This window comes from Zosterops lateralis, assembly GCF_965231275.1.
Source record: "Zosterops lateralis genome assembly, chromosome: 2".
Classification (NCBI taxonomy): Eukaryota; Metazoa; Chordata; class Aves; order Passeriformes; family Zosteropidae; genus Zosterops; species Zosterops lateralis.
The window spans coordinates 105,066,026-105,087,869 of NC_139763.1; the positions used below are offsets into that span (position 1 = coordinate 105,066,026).

Below are 21,844 nucleotides of genomic sequence, written 5' to 3' on the forward strand. Positions count from 1 at the left end.
AGGGGCGGCGGCGCGGCGGGGGGAGGCCGGGCCGTGTCCGGGCAGCGCTGCCCTGCGGGAGCGTCACCAGGGCGCCGGGACAGCGCCGCGGGGACCCGCCCGCCCCGCCGTGGGAGGCGGCGGCTCCGCGGGCGGCCCGGGCGGGAGCGGAGGGCGCACACCGGGCAGGAGCGGAGCGGGGCGGGCGGGCAGCGCCCACAGCCCCCCGTGGCCGCACGGTCACCCCCCATGGCCGCAGGGTCGCCCCCGTGGCCGCGGTGTTTACTCCGGGACGGCTCGGGGGTGCGGGGAGCGCGGATCCTCGCCGCTGATTGGCTGATCCTCCGCGGGCGCCGGGCGAGCCGCCCCCTCCCATTGGTCAGAAGCAGTCCCGCCCCCTGGCGTGTGCGTGCGCGCCATTAAGTGTGTCCCGCGCCGGCCGCCGTCGGCCGTTTCCCGGGGTGACGGGCTCGGTGCGGCGTCCCCGCGGCCGCGGCGCTCCCGGTGCGGCGGATGCGCGGCCCCGCCTGAGCCCCGAGCCGGGAGCGGCCCAGCGCAGCCCGAGCGCCGCCGCTGCCACCCGGGGGCCGACGCCGGTCCCCGCCGGCCGCCGCTGTCGCCGTGGCGGGGCCGGGCCGCGCGTGGCGGAGCGCCCCGGGCCCCGCGCCGCCGTTGAGCTGCGGGGCCGCGGCGGAGCCGGCGGTGAGCGGGGCGGGGAAGGGCCCGGGGGAGGCGGAGGGGGCTCGGCTGCCTGAGGGCTGCCTTTCTCCTTCCGCGTCACGGGGGGGATTTTACAGAACGCGTTGGGCTTATAAACTAAAAAAAGTGCTTCCAGAGTGGGAGAGGTGAGCAAGTGACACATGCGGGAAGCGAAGCCCGGATTTTGGAGTTGCTGCTCTCTTGGAAACGGGAAAGGAAGGTTTGGGACGTGGCCGGAAAGTGCAGATGCTCTCTTGAACTGCTGGACTTGTAGTAACATCTCTTTACAGAAAATGCGAGAGCCTAAAGCTGTTCCGCACGAATATTTGAGTGCTTTGGGCTTTCAGGACATAACAGTTGTTGCACCTTATTTAGCTCTCAACTACAATTTTGGCAGCGGGGATGGTGTTCACAAACTTTTGCTGTATATGCCTGCTTTGCTGCTCGGCCACTTGTTTTGCTGTTCAAAACATAACACAGTCAAGTGCCCATATAATTGACATTCAAACAAGGAATATTACAGCAAGAAGTTGAAAAGTTAAGTTGTGTGAGGAGGGTCAGCTCTAAATGATTTGTTTAGCTGTGTTTCCAAGAACGTGGAAGCTTGCAGTGACTGAAATAAATTCTTTATTGTAAAAGGCTCTGCTGAAGGTGGTGTACTAAATGCACTTTGCTAAGTGGTGTGGAGGCTTCAGTGCTAAGTTTGATTGGTTTCTGGGCTTGTTGGTTTCGTTTGACCTCAGCAAGCTGACAGAGGTAATACCTGGAACAGGTTTGGGATGTCATTAGTGCAGCCTATAAAATACCTGCCACATGTTCCATACATATTCCAGGGATCAGGTCTCTCCCAACTGGCATATCAGAATGGGATTTGCCTCCCTACTGTAATATTTTCGGCAGTGTTCAGTGTCCTTTCCTCCTAGAGTGGCTTGTTTCTGAAAATTTTAATCTAGTTTCTCAATTCCTACCCACCTCCTTTTAGGGTTTTGTATTTAAACAAAGTCCTTGTGCTAGGCCATAGTTGCTCTTGGCTTTTCACTCTTGAATAAGTTCTCTTCATCTCATGAATCCCATCTCAATGCTCTGGGCCATATGTAGGCTCAAGAGCAATTTTGTGATACTTTGCATAGATAGTCTGTATAAAATGGGATGGGAATTGTTCTGTGGGGATGCTCAGGCACTGGAAATGTTACATTTTTGTCATTTGACAAAATGACAATGACACCTTTTGTTCACTGAGCTGTTACATTTTGCTTTTGTGTAGCTCTGTTCTCAAAGTGAGCCTTGTTCAGAGTTTCTCGTGGGCTGAGGCACCACAGCCCACTGCATGTGGGCTTTTTTTTCTTGTCTAAAATGATTTGGTATTCTTCAGAGCTTGATTTTAGTACTTGTAACAGTTGTAATCATTTTGCTCCTTTTAGGAACTTTTCTACTCTTCATCCACTCAACTCTCCTGTGGAGCAGCTCAGGTTCTTGTGGATAATGGAATATAAATGTTTAAAGAGGATCTGTGTTCTCTGCTTTGGATGAAACCTGATCTGTTTCTGACACTGAATGACAGCAGATCCGTGCAAAGGCATCCTTGAAAATGAGCTTCATAAGATCAGGAGTTCAGTTCCTACCTGTATAAATTATCTAAGCCATCACAGTTTATTAGGACTGTTATAATATTTAATTATTCACTTTTTGGCATCATTTAAAATCACTTTAGGTTGAGGTTAGTTATAATTTAAAGTATGAAATGAATTTTGAGATAAAAGCTTTAGGAGATCTGCTTCTCAGAAAGAGGAATGTTTCTGTTTCTTTTTGCTTGAAGCATGGAAAATGGAGTTGTGGAATGATGGAAGTACTTGGTGCTCCTATTTAATTTAGTGACAATTACTAGATATCATTGCCACTTCCTCAAAATACTCACTAGAGAGCCACAGTTCCCTTGCTGTGGGATCTTTTTTGTGCAAAAGAAATTGGCAGTTAAATGAACACACTTAGCAGGTAGGGATGTTCTTTGTTTGCTTTTAATGCCTTATCCTGTTATGTTCTTGTAAGTCTTACTCATGCTTGAAATTGCTCCTTATTCTCTGTCAATCAGCAGGGCTGTGGGAGCTGTTGCTGAGACAAGCACTGAAATCTTGTAGCTGGATGTGTCTTGCTCCTCTGACTTGCAAGTTTCCTTCTGTGCCGTGGCCTGGCATGATTATTTGGGATAAGTAGTGTGTGGTGGCTGCCCAAATCTGTAAAGGGGGGGTGGATGAAGTGTGAGAGGATGGAAAAGGGAAAGATAATGAGACTGAACACAACACACTGAACAGCCAGGCTGCTGCCTTCTTTGTGCAGAGTGCCTAACTATTTTTTTTTCTTCCCCTTTTTTTTCTTTCTAGGAGTGACAAGACAAGACCTTGGCTCTAAAGTCTCTCTGCCAGTCTCCTTGGGTTGCTCTGGCCTGCCCACATTATTCCTGTAGCTTTGGTGGCTCTGGATGGCTGGTGAGGAGGGATGTTCAATCTAATGGCCAATTGCTGCAACTGGCTAAAACGGTGGAGGGAACCTGTCAGGTAAACATGGCAAAGTGTTTTACATTTCTCACCTTCCCACACTGTGTTTCACCTCTGTTTTATTCATTGTTCCATATTTGATCATGTCCAGCCTCTCCCCCACCAGCACCCCCAAGTTCTTTCTCCCCAGGGCTCTTCTCCATCTGCTCATGCCCCAGCCTGTGCTGATGCCCTGACCCAGGTGCAGCACCTTGTACTTGGTCTTACTAAACCTCCTGATATTCCATGGGCCACTTCTTGAGCTTGTCCAGTTCCCTCTGGAAGGCTCCCCATCCTTCAGGTGTGTCAGCCTCACCCCTCACCTGCAAACCTGCTGAGGATGCCCTCAGCACCTTTTCTGTCTCATTAGTGAGGACATTAAACCACATGGTCCCAGTATGAACCTCTGAGGGGCACTGGTGTCACCACTACCCTCTGGCTGTGACTTACCCACCTACCTGTCCATTCCCTGAGCCCATCTCTCCAATTTGGACACAAGTCCAGATAGGTGATATCTGTAATCTTTCCTTTGTCCACTGCTCTGGTCACTCCATCACAGAAAGCCTCTAAGCTGCCCAGGGTAAAGTTTGGTCGGTTTCTGCCTTACTCTTCCAGTTTCTGCATTTTGAGGTTCTAAAGTACAATTTGTTTATTTTTGGGATTCTTTTCTCAGAGGTTTCTTGTTCTTCTGAAAGAACTTGTATAAATTATACTTCATGTTTGATACTATTACAGCTTCAAGTTTGCAAGTAACAATGTTTTTCAGAATTCTATCACTTAAAGAGGCATAAAATTGAGCAAATTGATTTGACCACTGGGTCTTTGTGAATAGGAGGAAGAACTGAGGTATACACACATAAATGTGGTTTTCCTGGGGCTTTTAAAATCCTCTCCTAGTAAAAATATTAATATTAACCTGTATACCAGTTTGCTACTAAAATGTGCATTCTTAGCACCACAGATTTGCACATTTACAGTCTATAAACAAAGGCATGGTAAGTCCCACATATTTCCAGCACCTGGTGTTGTCTACACAAGTGTGTGTTGTTCAGACACCCTAATGGAGACAGAAATAATTCTCTAATACAGGAAAAACTTTGAGAGATGGTAAAAATACAGGGTAATGGAACTGCAATTACAGAAATTATTAAAGGGGCCATGACCACACCAAATAAAATTTTAAGTACTGTGAAATTAAATTGCAGCAGGCAGGTAGCAGTTGAAAGCAGAATCATTGCCTCATGTGAAACTTAGACCATGGTTTGAGACTTTTCATTTCATACCTTGTTCTGCTGTTCTGTTTCATCAGATGATTGGACATATTAAACACCAGACACACAATAGTAACAGTGCCTTGGTATTTTGATATCTTTTTTTGCTGGTATTTGGTTGTAAATTTGCTGTGCATATGTTTAAAAAATAGAATAAGTTATGTGTAGGTAAAGGAAAAAAATTAAATATCTTTGTATTTTTTTTTCTCCTTTTGGAGGAAGGTGACACTAATAATGGTGGGTCTTGATAATGCTGGGAAAACTGCTACAGTCCGAGGAATTCAAGGAGGTAAGTGATTGGTTTGTCATCCAAATGGAACACTGAGAGTATCATTCCTAATTTTCAGTCATTTAAATCTGAAAATATTGCTTCATCTCTTAATGTATCTCTCCCTCCCATATTGTTGAAAGACAACGTTGGTTGTACCATCCAAATATCACATCTTAATACAAATGTTACAATGGACAATACAATCCGTGGACTTGATTTTTTTTTTCTCTTTTTTTCTTGTGTGTGTGTGCTGATGTTGCTTTCAGGTGATCATTCCAGTAATTTGCGTACAGCAGTAACCTTTGTATAAAAATGAGTGTTGTAACTAAGTATATATAAGCAGAAAACGTTTGAAAGAAGGAAATTGGTGTGTATAACATTAAGGATGGTTCTAGTGTTACACATTTTTTATCATCATTTATATTGAGAAAATGATGATAAATGAAACAGCCACTAAGAGACCACTCGATTTTGAAGGGTACTTTGCCCTGTCTCATGCAAGCAGGATGTAATTTGAGATAAAGCTTGCGCTTATGAAAACAAAAATTCTGTATTTTTTTTCCCCCTCCACTTGAGGGATTGTCTTTCTAAATAACTTTCATCTTGTGCAAGAACAAGAGTTTACTTAGTAGTGTTTTGGCAGACTTAGAGACTCCACCTCGAGTTTGTTTACTTGTGTTATGTAAGTTCAGAGACTTGCTAAAGCACAAATAAAATGATGAGTATTCCCTCCTATCCTCCATCTTTGCCCTGAAAACAGGAGCGTTTCATTATTTAGCTTTCCATTCTGTTTGAAAATCACCTTTACCATCTTTACCATTTGAATGTAACAGTTATTTCTAAAATACAAGTTTTTCAGGGGAAAAAAATGAGATAAAGATGTGTATTTCTAAAGGGAAGCTCAAGGAGAAGATAGTTCTAATTTCTTCGAGTGTTCCCCAGGGCTTGAATGTCCTGAATGCCCATCTTGGCTGTCTGAAGGGTAGGAGCAGAAGGCTGGTGGGGAATTCAGTTCCTGCACTGCTCTTCAGAGCTCAGTGCTTTTAGCCAGGCCTTCATTTTTTTTCCTCTCAACAAGCTGAATTTGACATGTTTCTCTTGCCTTGTGCTACCCAGCTGCATAAAACAGAGATCCAATTATCTCACCGAGCCCTGCAGGGCAGGCATAGAGGTGTGAGTCCAGGCTCTCTTTGCCCTCAGGAAAGCGAGACAGCAAGCCAAAAAGTATTAAATAGAAATCTATAGGTTTTTTAGCATATTGCATGGAAAATTAGAAAAAAACAGCATATAAAAATTAGCAAACAAAGGCTAAAACCTGGCCTTGAATAAGGGCAATCAAATAATTTACATCTCAGAAGAACAGGGTTTCAGTCATTGCATCTCAGCCCTTGATTTGAACTTCTGAAGCTGTTTTGGCAACCATGAAGGATAAAAAAATAAATTTGGCGGAGCGCAAGGGTGCCTAGGTCATAGTGCATTAACTGTTTTGGTTGTTTTCCTTCTCAAAGTTGGATTACTACCATGGAAATGAGAGTGGAAGAGAAGATGCAGTACAGTCACCACCACTGCAATGGAACTGTGGTGTGAAATATTAAAATCTGCATTTTGGGCCCCTCTCTTTTCTCGCCCCTTCCCACTCCCCCAGTGCTCCTACCTAAATTAATGTAAAGTAACTAGCTGAGAGACTAGTCAATTTAAAATTCCCCAAGGAGAGGGGAAACCTTCATGTAAGCAAAAATGTGGTCAGCAATATTTAACAGGGAGGTTTCACTCCCTGTTTTTAAAATGCAAATTTTGCTACACAAATCCCACTATAAAATCCTGTTTAAACTGAAGTCCTTCTTCTTTGACAGAGTCTCCTGAAGATGTGGCTCCCACAGTTGGGTTTTCCAAAATTGACCTTAAACAGGGACGCTTTGAAGTCACCATCTATGATTTAGGAGGTGGAAAACGAATTCGGAATATCTGGAGGAATTATTATGCTGAGTCCTATGGTGTCATATTTGTGGTGGATTCCAGTGACATTGAAAGGATGGAAGAAACAAAACAAGCCATGATAGAGGTTCTAAAAAGCCCTAAGATATCAGGAAAGCCAGTATTAGTGTAAGTAATGTAATAAATGTTCTTCAAATAATCTGCAATTGGGTGAATTTAGACCTAAAGAACTATTTCTGTTGTAACTAATACTGCTGTAACTTTAGCACTAACCAATATTGAAATTAATTTTATGATTTTATGTTTTATTTAATCCTTCTCAGGGATCTTTATTTCTCTCCTCTTTCATTAGCCATGGAAAAATAACAAGGTAGGATTTTTTAAGGCTTTGAAATTCTAATATTACTTGCAATGCCAGGTTAAAAGGCTTTACAAGTTTGGCATGACAACATGATGTAAAAATATTGTTGCTACTTAATTAATTAAATGGTAAATGGTTTGATTATACTCAGCAATAGTGTGATCTCTTAGCAATAAATGTCTTATTCACTTAACACGTGGTGCTGCTGGTAGATGATCAGCAAAATCTCTTTAAAGGAGGCTTGCTTGAATTGTATTGGGCACATGCTTTTTCTCTCTTTAATAGGGTTTGTAAAAAATATTGAAAAAAACACGCTTTATTAAATTCCACACCAAAAATATTTTGGTGTGGAATATATATTGGATAACAAATACTCTTTTGAAGTTGAAAAATAAACTCTAAAAGTTTAAAATGGTTTATCAAGTCAATATCTTTATGTCTGGTGAGCATAAATTCTCCAGAATGCATAAATTGCACAACATTCCTGTGCTATCATAAGGAATCTGTACAGGTAAGAGGAGAGGCCTCTCATTTTCAAGAAGTAGTGATGCTCTGCTGGTTGGAAGCTGGACATGATTAATTGTGTTGATGAAGTGGAGGGTAATTCAGCAAAGTAATGGCGTTTATATTGAAAATAGATTAGATTTCACTTTTCATTGCTCTGAATGTTACTGGCACAGAAGAGGCAATAAAGCCAACTTAGTTTAACTCAAATGTGTTTTGAAAATGCAGCTGTGACAGTGGAAAACTGTGTTGTTTTTTTTTAAATTAAATACAACTTTATGGGGGGATTTGGGTTGTGTTTTGGTTTTGTTTGGGTTTGTTTTGTTGGGGTTTTTTTGGTAGAAATCTCTATGCTCTAATCCTATAATTGAAGTTAGTTTGAGTATCTGACTGGACCTGCAGAGAACGCACTCACTTCCCTGGATCTTGATACTGCTTTTGGATCCCTATCAGTAGCTAATCAGAAGGCAGATTGTATTTATTAATTGCTCTCATGGTGACTAAACCAAGTTTGTTGATGTTATTATTTTTTATTAGATTAAACATCAAGCCTTTGATTAGAATTTGCTTTTGCAGGGTCTCAGTTCTGGGGAGGGATCTAGTAGTTCTTGGGTTTATGCTCTCTGTGTGAGCCTGCCTCTTAAGAAGCCTCTCCTGTATTGTCAGATTTTGAAATTTATGCTGAAAGTTAGCCTTTTTAAATATTATACTAATTTTAATGTTCACATTTTGTTTGTGGGTTTTTTTAATAATGAGGTACTTGCTACCCATGTAGCAATAAGTTCCCTAATACCTTGCTGCATTTTATATTAGTGCATTTTAATCTGTGCAGAATAGGCTGAATTGCACATAAAATTGGTGTTAAATACTCTGTCTTATGGAAATATGGGAATATGAGAAATCTGATGTTCAGTGTGATATTTTCTACAAATTTAATTGCTGCTCTCCCACATTGTTATTTATTGCTACCCATGGATTCTGCCCACAGAATCATTTTAAGACAATTTTCCTCAAGTGCTGATAGTATTGTCTTTTGCTGTCTCCTGGTATAAATTACTTAGAGATGTTAAATTTGTCATTTGGGTGTTTTTTACTGTTCAGTGTTATCACCTAATTTATGTTTATGGGTAAATTCTTCTGGCAGCTTCCTCGGGACTTACATAGGTATGCAAGTTTAAATTTTCTTTACTTTGGGATTATTTTTGTCCTTTATCATAAAGGAGCACACAGACTTCATATTATGCTGGCAAATAAATGCTGGTTTTGTTTGGGATTAGTTGTGTTTGTTTTGAGGTTTTTTTTGGTTTTTTTTGTTTTTTTGTTTTTTTTTAAGGTAACATGGAGCACGTGCAATGGGAAATGCAAGTCTGTGTGCTGTGACTGATATTTTATAACCAAGGAAATTTTTGGGAAGGTATTTTGTTAGGAGAAAGCTACTTTCTACCTGTAATTTTGGTGATAAGGGATTATAGCTATTAATGTTTCACTTTTCTTCATAGAACACTTGCAGCTGGGCTTTAATTTGTTTGGTTTTCTGCATATTTATGTAACTGCTGGTAACACTGGAAAGTTACTTCAGTGATTACTGCAAAATTGCTGCTGCTAATAATTTTGAATGCTCAATATCAAATTCAGTGTAAACTGTAGTTCATACTATTATTTCATACTGTTTATTTTCAGTTAATTGCAACCCCTATCAAGGAAAAGGTTTCTACAAGTCTTTCTCACTTCCCAGTTCTCCAGTGTGTTTTATCTGTTTTGCCTGTATCTAACCAGTTTACAGCTGGAGATGACTTACTCAGGCAGCTGTTTGCTTAAGTATTAAAACTTGGATTTTGAAAACTTGAGTTTTATTCCATGATTGAAAGTACAGCTCTTGTTTATTGGCTAATTTCTACTCTACCCTTGGAATGTAAAGGTATTTTTAATATATGCAGTTAAGGGGAGAGTATTTAATGGAATAGTTTCAATGGTGTCATCATCTATGTTTATTTTTTGTTGCTACTGGGTAAATAATATTTTTACTTTAAGATTCAAGCCTTTGATTGTATTTTGATATCAGCTAATTTCAGTTGCAGTTTTAATCTAGGATAGAAGGAATCCAACTACTTCTAAATATCACAGTGTGAAAATGACTTTGGTTGTAGATTAATTTTTTTTCCGCACTACATGCAACTAAAAATATCCGGTTCACTTAGTGTCTTGCTGAATTGCAGTGCAGTTTGTTCTGCCTTTTCTGACTATGCAAATAAAATGGTATTGATTGTGTCTTTGCACAGCACAAAGCAATTCAGGAATGCATTTCTGGTTTGCTGTTAGGTTTTAGTGTGGAATTTTTTTTAGTTTCTTTTTGGAAATAACTTTTTTGTCTCGGTTACATTGCTATTGTCTGTTAAATTGCATGGAGAGCTATTTCTCAATCAGTTCCAAAAGGAGTTGGTTACAGGAGGCGGCTTCCTACCTAAATCATTCTCTGGTTCTAGATTATGGAGGAGGAGTAGAGGGTGTAAGGATGGAGTTTTCTTTTTTATTCTATTTTTTTGTTAATTTTTGTGCTAGCAAAAGTGAGACTGCAGATGTGACTGTGTATTTAGGTAGGATAGGCAGCATTAAGAATGTGCCTTCTGAGAGTGTTATTAAGGGTCATATTCCCCTATCCTTGTAGGGCTCTGCCTGTGGAGCTGAATAATATAAACATCTCTGTGTCAGTTTATGAAAAGTTGATGAACTTTTCCTGTAGAGGTAGTATTGAAACATTCCTGATGAGTTTTCTGACCTCTTGTTTTGTTTAGGCATCCCATTCTGGATTGTTACTAATGGTGTCTGCTTTATGTGTGGACTTGTCTTGTAGAGTTTCAGATTCCTGGGGAAAAAAACCATTTAGAATTAGGGCAAGTAAATATAAATGCTAAAAAAACCACAAGGCAATTAAAAATACTTCTTATTATTTTGTGAAAAGTAAATAAAACATTTTTATGAATACTGTCTTTGAGATTAACAATATTTTCAATGCTTCCCAACAGCACAGGGAGTTTATTGCCACACTGTTTTAGTTTGAAGAACCAAACTAAACTTTAGAACTTCTAAACTTCGAAGAAGTTCAAAAGAACCAAAAAGTGTCACTTTTATCCTTTGATCTTATCCTATAGTTCATGTGTTTTTGTGAAAACCATAAAATTCTTTATTCTGTTTTGAAAAACGGATGCAGTTTTTCCTGAGAGCTCTGCTGAAGGGAAAATGGGAAGAAAAGTGAAGCAGTTGAGGGATCCCATGAGTGGTTTCCCAGATCAGTTTGGTGTGGAGGAACCATTGATATTTCAATCAGTTCATTTCTTGTGTCATCTGCAGCACAGACAGCACCAGCAACAAATTGCTTTGCAAGGGTTTTTTTTTTTATACCTGACTGCAAGCCCAAACTTTTCTTTGGATACTTGAGTATATTCTTGAGTGTTGTTCATGCAGATTTCTATGTTGTTGATCATCTCCCCTTGCTCCTCCACTAGAACTGAGATCTGGATAAAGAGTTCTTTCACATCTTTGATCTGGTTCTCCAGATTGATCAGCTCTTTGTGTCTCTGCTCAATCTCTGACAGCTGAGCTTTAGTGATCTTGACTTCAGTGAGTAGATTTTCATTGAAAATCTCCCATTTTCCTTGCTGGAGCATGTCATTGACTTCCTCCTCAGACACCTCTTTCCCAGCTACCTCGAGCTGGCGGAGGATGAAGGTCCTGCACTTGTCCTGCTTGGCGGTGATGGCCTGGTTGTAGGAGAGCATGGCCTGCAGGTAGCGGTGGGACAGGAAGGCGTGCTGGGCTGCCAGGATCCTCACCGTGGCTCGGGCTGGCCCCTGCTCGTTTTCAGCTCTCCTCACTGTCTTTGACAGCTCGTCCAAACACTTGCGTACGTGCTCTGCTTGGACTTTGATTTCCCTTGCTACGTTAGATTCCTTCTTGAGGACGCTGAATCTCCTCATCGAAGACACGAGGCTTTTTTGTTGTTGGCTGAATTTATTGACTTCTTCCACCAGATTATTAATTTCGTTCTGGAGCTTCTGGATTTCCTGCAAGTGCCTTTCAGTTATGGGCTCTTTTTCATAAATAATGGCCTGCTGTTCAAATTCCTCCTGCTCCTCCTCTTGTACAGTTGCACCATTGTTTTCCCCAGCTATCTGTAGTTCCTTAGCCCTCAGTCTGAGCTCTTGCAGACGATCTCTCATGGTTTTTGTGGTCAGGATTCTTTCCTGTTTATTGGTTTTTGTTGTTTAATTTTTTCCCTCTTGCAACACAGGAAGTTAATTCCAGTATCTTTTTTGTTTGGTTTGTTTCATCACACTGTAATCAAAATGTAACAACAATCAATGTTAGTGGTTATATGTATATATGAAAAGGAGTTTTGGAGATTAGAGCCACTTCCCTACGCACCAAAGTAAAATTAGCAATAAGTTGGAAGTGGAGGGTATTCTGAGCAAGTTACAGTTTGTTAGCCCAATGCCATTTTTTTGGTAAATTTGTGATGCAGAGCACAGAACTTAGAAGTGTGGAGAGGACTTTTATTTTGGGGAGAAGAGAAGTAACTAACTCCAATTATTTTATCATTATTCTTTACTTGATGAAAACTAATCAGCCTATAAATCTTTTTGGAAATAGAAGTGAGTGTGGCTGTGCCATTTTTGGATTCTCAGTAGGAAATATTTTAGTTTTCCAGATTGAGACAAACTTTGTAACAAAACAGTGTTCTGGCATGAATTTAGATTTTTAATTTGGCCACACTCAAAAACCCTTCTCCATTTTTATTGCCTTTTTTTTGCCTAGGGAGTTAGATAGTAACTGAAGCAGTTAGCTACAACAAAACAGAACTAACAGAACTCTGATCATTTAGGAATTCCAATAATTTAGCATGAAAATAAGTTAATTTATGTCTGAGTTTTTGTGGAGTTGAATCCATATCACTTATGTTGCAGCATGAAGATTTTCTAAGCATTTTTTGAATTACTGTTACACTGTCATTTACATTCTTCATAAAATTAATGCAAATGTGTATTGTGAACCACAGTGGGCTACAATTCAGAGCTGTTTCATATTTAACAGAAAGCAGATATAGTTAGGTTTTATTCCCTAGCTGTTGTGCAAGCTTTACTGGAGAGATAATTAAGAGCAAAATATTTTCTAAAACACACCCAGTGGAAACTAAGTTGAACTATTTTTAATCATGGGGAAGAAGGTATTTTTCTCAAACTCTGCATAAAGTGTTTTCTTGGACTGTGATCAAGAATGGAAAATTTCACTAAGAAGTAACATGTTCAGGACTAGAAGATTATGGGATTTTTTACTTAGGGTCTTCTGGTTCAATCAGATGTGTGTCTTTCAAAGGGCTGTTCGAGCATAAAGGTTAAACAGCACAGTGGTATCTTCTGGCTGTTTCAGAGCTTTTAGGGCTGTTCTCTGAAACAGTAGCATTAAATAGGTGCAACTCTTATTAAACCCTGGTTCTACAGGTATTTTTTTCTTAGCAAGCAGCTGTAGGATTTCTTAATAGTATCCAAATGATGCATTTTTAGAAACTGCAAAGAGTCTGTGCAGTAACCTGTCACTATGCAGATGATTTTCTTGTATTTGAACCGTTCCAAACGATACTGCTGTGGTGTCTCTGCTCCCCTCTGCATATTTAAAGTCTCTGAATAGATTTTGGTATAACTCATGGAGTTGAGCAGTGTGGACACGTCTTGACAGACTTAAATCTGGCTTTCTGCAGGAGGATTAGCTGAAAAACAAAACTTGAAATGCTTCAGAGGGTCAGTCATGAGAAAGAATGTTGATATTCTACCCTAGTGTGGATTTTCCTTACTGCTCTTTCCCTTCCCCCCTTAATACCTTAATATTTCAATTTAGTGTTTGTTGATTCACATCAAGACAATCTCAAAAGCCTGGCAATCATCAGAAGTTACAGTAATGTGCTGAGACTTGTGATCAGACAAGTGGGCAAGTTATTTATTGGAGAACGTTATTCTGGGATGAGGAAGATGCAAAGTGTATTAATTTCATGATGGCCTCTCCATTGCTGAACTTTTCTGGGGATGTCCCCATGGCAGAAGTCAGGCAGTTTCTCCCAGATAATATTCTTCAGGAATGTTCCAGACCTGCTTGGCACCACCAACAGGGAAAGTTCAGCCTGGGGCATGTGAAAGGATCCAAGGCTGCTGAAAAGGCTTCAGAGAAGTGACCTGAAAATCTGTTCTAGTCCAGCCTCACACATCTGCTGACCCATGTTAATTTAGCAGGGCTGGGCAAACCTGGGATGAAAAGCAAATTCTAAGGGCACCATTAATGCTTATGCTATGAGGTGACAGGAATTTCTTGTGTCTAAGAATTGATGCATTGCACTTGAAATAGCTGTGTTCCTTGGGGCTGGAGGGAGAAACCTCACAGAACTGCAAAACAAATCTGCAGATATTGTTAAATATCAAAGAAGTGAGCAGAAAATACTGGAGATTTTTTTTTTCTTGTTTCAAGATCAGTCTCACAAAAGACTGGAATGTAAGCAATCGAATCTTAGTTTCATATCTTCTCTGCTGTTGGGCTTGCCTTCAAAGCCTGCCACTGAACAGGCTTGCCAGTAATTGTGCTTGATTATACTGGCAATTGGAACACATGCTGGTTTCAAAGAAATGAGGATGTCTTCGTGACAGAGATAACCTTGGAAATCGTTGGCTTGGCCTCTTGAGTGTTCCACAACAAGCTCTGTTCATTTACTGAGTCCTTGTTTTGTCCTACGTGTTTGTGTATAGGGGCGCATCCTGTTTTTCTTTTCGTTGAAATGAAAGCACCTCACTTTCCTTGAAGTGTTTTTTCAGTAAAGGGAGAATATGCCTATTCTTTAGAGTTGACTAAATGGAATATGTGGACTGAAAGCACTCCAGTGACTTAGTGTGGCCCCTACATTCACTGCCCATTGCAGTGTTATCATGCAAACCCATTGGTGATTAAGTTTGTTCTTCTTGAAGCATCTTTATTTATACCTGTATGTAGTTATAAATAGTTGACAGGTTTAGAAATACAATTTTCACATCCTTGTCAAATATATTTTAAGGATATTGCAAGGGTCTTTGCCGTCTGATAACTTGGCTGTGTTGCTCCTCAGGAAGAGGGTTATATGAATCTCCCCATTTGAACAGATGCCATATGTGACTGGGGAAGTCTTGATAAAGATAATTACCTCAGCACACTGACTAGGGGAATAATGGATCCTGGTAGCTGGACCACCATTAGAATCTCTCATGGTGATAGAGTATGTCCAGAATTCAAAGATGATGAGATTGACAGAAATGAATTTTTTATATTATCATCTCCATTTAAAAAAACCAAACAAAACATGGCAAGTTGAAAGGTCCACTTGCTTAATTGCAAAGCAACCACATGGAATATTCTTCCACCTGTCTGATAAATTTATCAGTAGACCCAGAAAACATGGAGCCTACATCCAAAAATAAGATTTGGGCTACATTAAGTTAAAAGACGTAATTGGATATGTGAAGTAGGAACGCTAATTGTATGAAACTGTTTTGTTTCTGGTTGTAATTGGATTTAATGGCTTCTTATTTGGCTTTGCTTGATTGTTTTATTTCTTCCTCAGTCCCCAGATTACCAAGGCCTCTTGTTCATTTTGATTTTTGCTTTTGTTTATTCTTTCTTGGTTATTCAGCCCTTTGATTGAAATGCCTGACAGCAAAGGCTGTTTCTATTTGATCTTTGATACCATTGGCCACCTTGCCTTGCTTTTAACATCCTGCCCTCTCTAACAGAGAAGAGGAGTTGCAGGCAGTCAAAGAACAGAATCCTCTCTTTAAGAGCTCTGAGATGTATGATCTGTGTTCTGGCTCATGCTGCTGCCTTTACCACTGCTGAAGCTGATGGGATTTTGTTTGTTAGTGGTTCTTTTTGGTTTTGGGAGGGCTTTTTTTGTTTGACTTTTTTTTTTCTTTTTTAATGATGCACCAAAAATAAGGATAGGTTTGTTTTCCTGACCCTTAGCTATGAGTCACTTAAGGGCACTGGGTAGATGATGCTTTCAGGCAACACGTCCAAAAGAAATTTCATGTTACATGTAATCCTAAACATTTGGGTTTGTATTACTATTTTTTATTCATTTCCAAGCTACAGTGAAATTACATGACAGCTCTGTCATGCGGTGCCAAGAAACCCATCTGACATTTTTGCATGCACAATGGCAATGAGTCCTGGAGTCATACTTTGGAGCTTGGTTACTGCTTAAGTGTCTTAAGTCAGCAACAAAAAATTAGTGAGAGACATATACTATTTAAATGGATATAGTTCAAAATCCTTACGGTAGTAGGCTTTGGGGAAAGCTAGTGTTTTGAGTTGAAATTCGGTTTGTGCTCTCTCATGTTCTCACAAGGAAACAAGGAACTTGTTCGGCAGTGTTTTGGAATCTTGCCCTGTCACTCAAAGATGTATCTGAAGTAACTAAAGTAGGATATCTTGCTACAAGTTATGTTTATTTTCTCCTTTGTTTAAAAAGTTTCCTTTAACTTAAATACCTTGTAAACAAATGTGCCTAAACTAAGGATTATGAGAGACAAGGTGGCTGGATGAAAATACCCTCTTAAGCATCTCTGTCTTAAGATAAGTCCTTGGAAAAACATACTTAAAAATAGTTTTAAGTTCAAGTTTCTGTTTGTGGAAAGTGTGGGAGCGGTTCAAAAATAAAATACCAAAGGCAGAGAGCTTGACCTGCCTAAAAATATGCCACAGATGAGATGATAATGCAAAATCAGTAACAGTTTCAGCAAAGGGAATGATCAATCCCAGCTTCTGTCTGGGCAACCTGTGCCAGAGCCTCACCACCCTCACATACAGAATTTCTTCCTAACATGTGATCTAAATCTTTCCTCTTGCATTTCAAACACTTCAGCCTTGTCCTATCACTGTGTAAAAACTGCCACAAGACTTCCCAGGGAAACCAAAATTACCAGTATGTACAAGAATAGAAATACAGCATTTCAAGCAAGGTAGCTTGAAAATTCTCTAATTAATGTGAAATGGATTGTGGCAGGTGGAGAAATGTGGATATTGAATAAAACCAAGAAATTAAAATAAAGCAGACCTGAATAATCAAAGAATTCATTAGGTGGGGAAGAATTAGGCCAAAGTTGCTGCAAAAGTGTAGCCAAATCATGCTGCCCTGGAGTGAGTTTTCCAAGAGATATGGAGAGAGGGAAAACAGACTTAAAATACTTCAAGACATGCTTGGGCCTTTGACCACAAATCTGTAACACAGTCATGTTGTAAGAGATGTTGTTGTCTGGTGTTGGCGTTTTGCTATTTTTGAAATATTTGATTCAAATATACCTACAGTGAATCAGCTGCAAATCTGAGCTTGTTCCTTGGGAGTTTTGAAATCTTCCTTATGATTGTGTGGCTGCAGATGTAGACTTGAGGAAAACATCTACCAGCATTTCCATGTCTGCAGACATTCCTGCTGATACTTTGGGTAATAGGAGATGAGGAGTTCACGCTTTTGCAGTGAGGGTGATGGACACTGCACCTCACTGACAAAACAATGATCTCACTCTGCAAGTGGCTTAGTCTGCAGCTAATTCTCTGTAATTGGTAAGAACTTCATGTTTTTCGGGGGATTTTTTCACCTGTTTAACCAGAGATTTGCTGTCAGAAAACCTAACAGAAACCTAGAAAGAAACTCATGATCTTCTCTACCCAAAGATCACATTATTAAGGTCCAAATATTGATATATTTTAAAGCAGTATTTGAAAATAAAATAGGAGCAAGAGAAAGGTCTGCAGCAGGATAGAGTACAGGTGGAATTGTTTCCATTTAATAGTTTGAACTCATACTTAACAGCTTTGTATTGCTCTAAGTGATGTGAGAGATTTGTCTTCCTGACAGTAGAACTGCAGACTCAGAATTTGTGCTGTGCACCATCCCACCTGCTTTACATTCCCATTTCATCTCTGTCACACCACAGAGCTGCCTGTCAAAGCCTTGGAACTTCCCTGTAATAAATGTAAGGCAGAGTTTTTTAAAAAACATACAAGCAATTTGACTATACTTAGCTTGCTTAGGGTTTGATATATCAAGCTGAAATAGAGTATAAAAAAGCAATTTACTTTTTTTTTTTTCCTTAGTTTTGTCCAAAACTATATTGCTATATCATTTATTACCATTTGTTTGGAATTACACATCTGGAAGCTGAATATAACTTGCTTTAGGTGAGCAATTTAGACATTGTTGGCTGCAGCCTGTTTGACTAAGAGGTGGGATTGAGCTGATAGCAGAGCAGCATGTGTCAAGAAACGTTTTCAGTAAATAGGAATATGATTCAGCCTTGTGGTGAGAATGAGGGCCACTTAACAAAATGAAACCAATTATAATTGCTAGTGTTCTTGTGACCAGTTCAAAACCTAATATGAGACTGAAGTTGCCTAGAGATACTGTAAACTGGAGGAGTTTAGAATCTCATATTTAACTATTCACTTATTTAAATGTGACCTGGAGGAACTGTCTAGGGAAAATGTTGACTTACAGAACTGTCTCCTGCAGCTCCCTGAAGTTGCATGAAAGCAGGCCAATAATTTTGTAGCACTTAATTCACCGTTTTTTCTTATAGTTTACCATAATAGTCAAAGTATTGTTCTGTATGATACTTGAAGGCATGATTTGAAATAAGTCCCTTTATTTGAGAAAGAGCCACGTGTCAACCATCAAAATTTACTGATAGGTTTGTCATTGTTGTCAGCAACCCCGAGTGAGCAGGGGCTTGAAATGCTAAAGAAGAATGTGCTTGAAGGTCTGTTAACACTTCCATTTGGAAGGCAATATGCAAAAAATCACCTGATAGAGCAGGCTCAGAACTTCATCAAGAGTGCCTTCCGTGAACCACTTGAAACTGTTGGTCTGTTTTCCTATTTGTTTGTTAAAAGTATGAAAAATTCTGTTTTCCATGACTTCCTCAAAATGCTCATGAATTGACAATAACTAAAGAAGAAACAAGCAGACAAGTCACTTATTTTTGCCTCTGTGTGGGTCAGGAGTTTGACTTTCACGGCTGTTAACGTAAGCAAAGCATAAAGAGACAAAGCTCTTCATGCTGCATCTGCTGAGGCCTCACTTCTCTGCAATAAAACATCCTTCTGATGTCCAAGGATTGCCCAATAAAAAGGTTAATGGATAAGAGATAAAAAAATCTAAAGGGAAAAAGGGCAGAACAGCGTTTTTAAATAGAAGATTCACTGTAGAGTGAAGAATATGGCATTGTTCTTTCCCCTTGTTTAGACTGCTGTTAATTTCAAAGGTTCTTTCTTTGTTTTCCCAGTTAATTCCATCCCTCAAAGCTGTGGCTTCTTGACGTAGCCTTAAAGACTAATTCTTTTTATCTTAGGTAAACCATTCTCATAAAGATTCATTTTCCTACAGTTGCTTTCAATCATGGGGATAGTTCTGATGCTTGGAATATTTTGACCTCAGGGATGCTTTGCTCTTTGTGAATTTTGATGGACACTATGCAGATCTGACCCAAAATTTTGGGGTTGTGATTACTGATTTGGAGTAAATATAACCTCAAAAGTAGCATATCTGAGACATTTTTACAGATTTTGTATTGCAAAGTAAAATTTTAATACTGGTTTAGTTTCTGTTTTGTTGTTTGTTTTTTTTTTCCCTCTTTGCTCAGTAATTGAGATTTTATAGGCAGGCCAAGGAAACTTCCACAGCATTCAGACTTTGTTTTTCTCTGGCAGAACTGGCTTATAACAGAAATATTGTCACTGAGCTGTAGATGTCAGTTGTGCCAATGCACACATAACACTCCCTTTCCACATTGTTTCCCGTGACTCTTAAAGTTCAAAAGCTCTCCAGTCGCTTAGAAAAATCCTACTTGATCTAAAAGCAGTAGGTGCCAACTTTCTCTTTATTTCTTGCATGACGTATGTTTGTTACAGTAAGACAATTCAAATATACTTTATGTGAAACTGAAATAAGCCAAGCATGATTTTATAGATGAAAGCTTCTTACTCAGCAAACTTAATATGATAAACTAACAGCCACTCTGCTGTGTTTTCAAGTATGTTTTGATATGTACCTCCTGCAGGTTTTTTAAATATGAAAAATTGCTATTTATGAAGTTCAACTGACTTGGAAAATTAAAATCAAAGCCTGTCCTTTAAGATAACTGATGTATTCCCTAAAGAAGGGGTTTTTTTGCATAAAACTTGCCTGAAACCCTGGTGTTCCTGTACAGCAGAGCTATGAGTCCATACTCAACCACAGAAATACCTCTTTGCAAGGCAGACATACATTATTTTTATATCTTGACACTTAGGCACATTCCTATTCTAAACCTCACTACAAAGCCTTTTTCTGATATTTGCAAATTTAGAAATGTTAAGTAAGAGAAGAGTATTTACCTCTGAATCCTGTGCTGGTGGCTTTTACCCTTTACACAGGAACTCCTGAGGTTAATCTTCAGTATAATCCCCAAAACATTTTTCCAGAATATTCCCTGAGTAACGTGTCTTGAGTAACATTCCATGAAGTATTTCCTTCATTATTCCTGCTTCTAGTTCTTGTATCGTTGTCCAAGTGTGATCATCCTCAGGAGTGGTAGAGTGAGAGAGAAACTGCCTTCTGCAACTGCAGGAGCCAGGCAAATTGATTACTTTGTGCCTGGGGAATCTGGTTGTGCCTGTTTGAAAGCCAGCCCTGCTGGGAGGCGGATCCCTCTGGAGTGCCCAGGAGCAGGAAGTGCCTTGGAGCAGCTCCCCTGAGAAGCTGCAAGTGGAGCAGTGGAAGCACAAGTGTCAGTGCAGGCTTTGCTTTCTTCTGCACCAAAGCGTGGAGGGAAGAGGAATTACTGAGGGTAGATGGATCTGTTTATGGGGGGGAAAAAAGGCCCCCCATATGCAGAATAATGCATTTGACTACAGTATCTTAAAAATACTTGAACTCTGTTTTAGACGTTTGACCCAAAGTCTGAAGTGGGCAAGGATATCCAGCAGTAGATGGACCTCAGCAAAACCACTTCAGTTCCTGGGGAGATTAGGCAGAGACAGCTGTTTGGATATGCTGTTTTTACAGGTACAGCACCTCAGCTGTATTTTTGGAATGCAGTCAGTATTGCTGCAGAGAAAGTGGAAGCTAATTGACCAGAAAGATAAATATGACACCTTTCAAGGTGTTAGAGGTTAAAAATCAGCAGCTACTGCGAGCTGGGGGATGTTAGTGTCAGATTGCCACTGAGCTATGCAGCTTACCAGCATTTCATTCTGCTTCAGCTGTGCTTTGTAGGCTGTGCAGAGCAAGAACAGCAGAAATAGTGCAGTTATTTAATCATCAGGTGTGAGAGGAATAGGCTGTGGCAACAAACACTGCTCAGAAATATTTCCTTCAATTAGATCTAGATGAATTGACAGCACTGCTGAGGAATGCTTCTTGAGACTAAGAGGCAGCACAGTAGGATTTTCAGACTGTAACAAAATAGGCTGTGTGGGGGAGAAAAAAAGTGGAGGTTATTGTTTCTAGCCTTTTGGTTACTTTCTTGCATTGCATCTCAGTTTTTCCCTGCTCCAGCTTTGGTTTCATAGCTAAATACTGAGAGAACAAGTCTTGTTCTAGCTGGTTGGTGAAAAGAAGCAGTGCCAGAGTATTACAACATATTGAAAATATCTCTGGTTCTGTATATGCATTGAGCAGCAGTTTGGGGATCCCTGCACTAAATCATGCAAAGCACTGCAAAAGTTCTCTCTTTAAAAACTGGGAATTCATTATCAAGGAAGGGCAGGGACAAGAGCTTTGTCCTCTTTCCAGCTCTGCAGGCCAAGCCAGCAAAGTTTGGATTATCAGTAGGACATGGGGATTTTTATCCCTGGGATGATGATAAATAAGTGAATGGTTTGAATTGTTTGGACCACAAATAGTTAAGAATGATGAAGACTGAGAGAGACTGGACATTTGAGAAGCTGCCTTTCTATGGTCTACTTCATAAACAGATTCTTGGAAAGGAAGATGAAAGATTAGGTAATGAATCGAAACATCATGAGGGTGATGGTTACAAAGGATGGGGTTTTGGGCTGTAGATGCAACACAGCATTTTTTCTAAAGTTTTTGGTGGTGAAAAATCTCGTGAGAATAAAATAATTAAGAATTGAAGCTCTCATACTGGCATTCTGGAGAACATGGAAGAATAAAGTCTTAGATCAAATTAAAGTGTCGACAAGTTCTGGTAACTATGGAGTGAATTCTTACCACTGTTCTTTCCCAGCA

At 40.0% G+C, this 21,844-nt stretch overlaps 2 protein-coding genes across 5 annotated transcripts in view; one reads left to right on the plus strand and one right to left on the minus strand.

The window, feature by feature from the left end:
- The first annotated feature begins 652 nt into the window (after positions 1-652).
- The window catches only part of ARL13B (ARF like GTPase 13B), a 32,955-nt gene continuing 11,763 nt past the window's right edge, over positions 653-21,844 (plus strand). The window contains exons 1-4 of one of the 4 annotated variants that reach the window (XM_083854777.1): positions 653-681; positions 3,057-3,230; positions 4,699-4,769; positions 6,605-6,854. In XM_083854777.1, coding sequence (XP_083710903.1) covers positions 3,172-3,230; positions 4,699-4,769; positions 6,605-6,854 — 380 coding nt within the window. In that variant the 5' untranslated portion in view covers positions 653-681; positions 3,057-3,171. Of the gene's footprint in view, positions 682-2,861; positions 3,231-4,698; positions 4,770-6,604; positions 6,855-21,844 lie in introns of those variants that run through there. The other 3 variants (XM_083854778.1, XM_083854776.1, XM_083854779.1) reach the window with 3 other exon arrangements.
- Positions 10,801-20,403, minus strand: STX19 (syntaxin 19). Its single transcript, XM_083855161.1, has 2 exons — positions 19,990-20,403; positions 10,801-11,883 (listed from the first exon to the last, which is right to left on the minus strand). The coding sequence occupies exon 2, from the start codon at positions 11,766-11,768 to the stop codon at positions 10,890-10,892; it is 879 nt and encodes a 292-aa protein (XP_083711287.1). The 5' UTR covers positions 11,769-11,883; positions 19,990-20,403; the 3' UTR covers positions 10,801-10,889.

Bases quoted from the DNA above. Each gene is read 5' to 3' on its own strand.
- STX19 (XM_083855161.1), bottom strand. From the start codon at position 11,768: ATGAGAGATCGTCTGCAAGAGCTCAGACTGAGGGCTAAGGAACTACAG.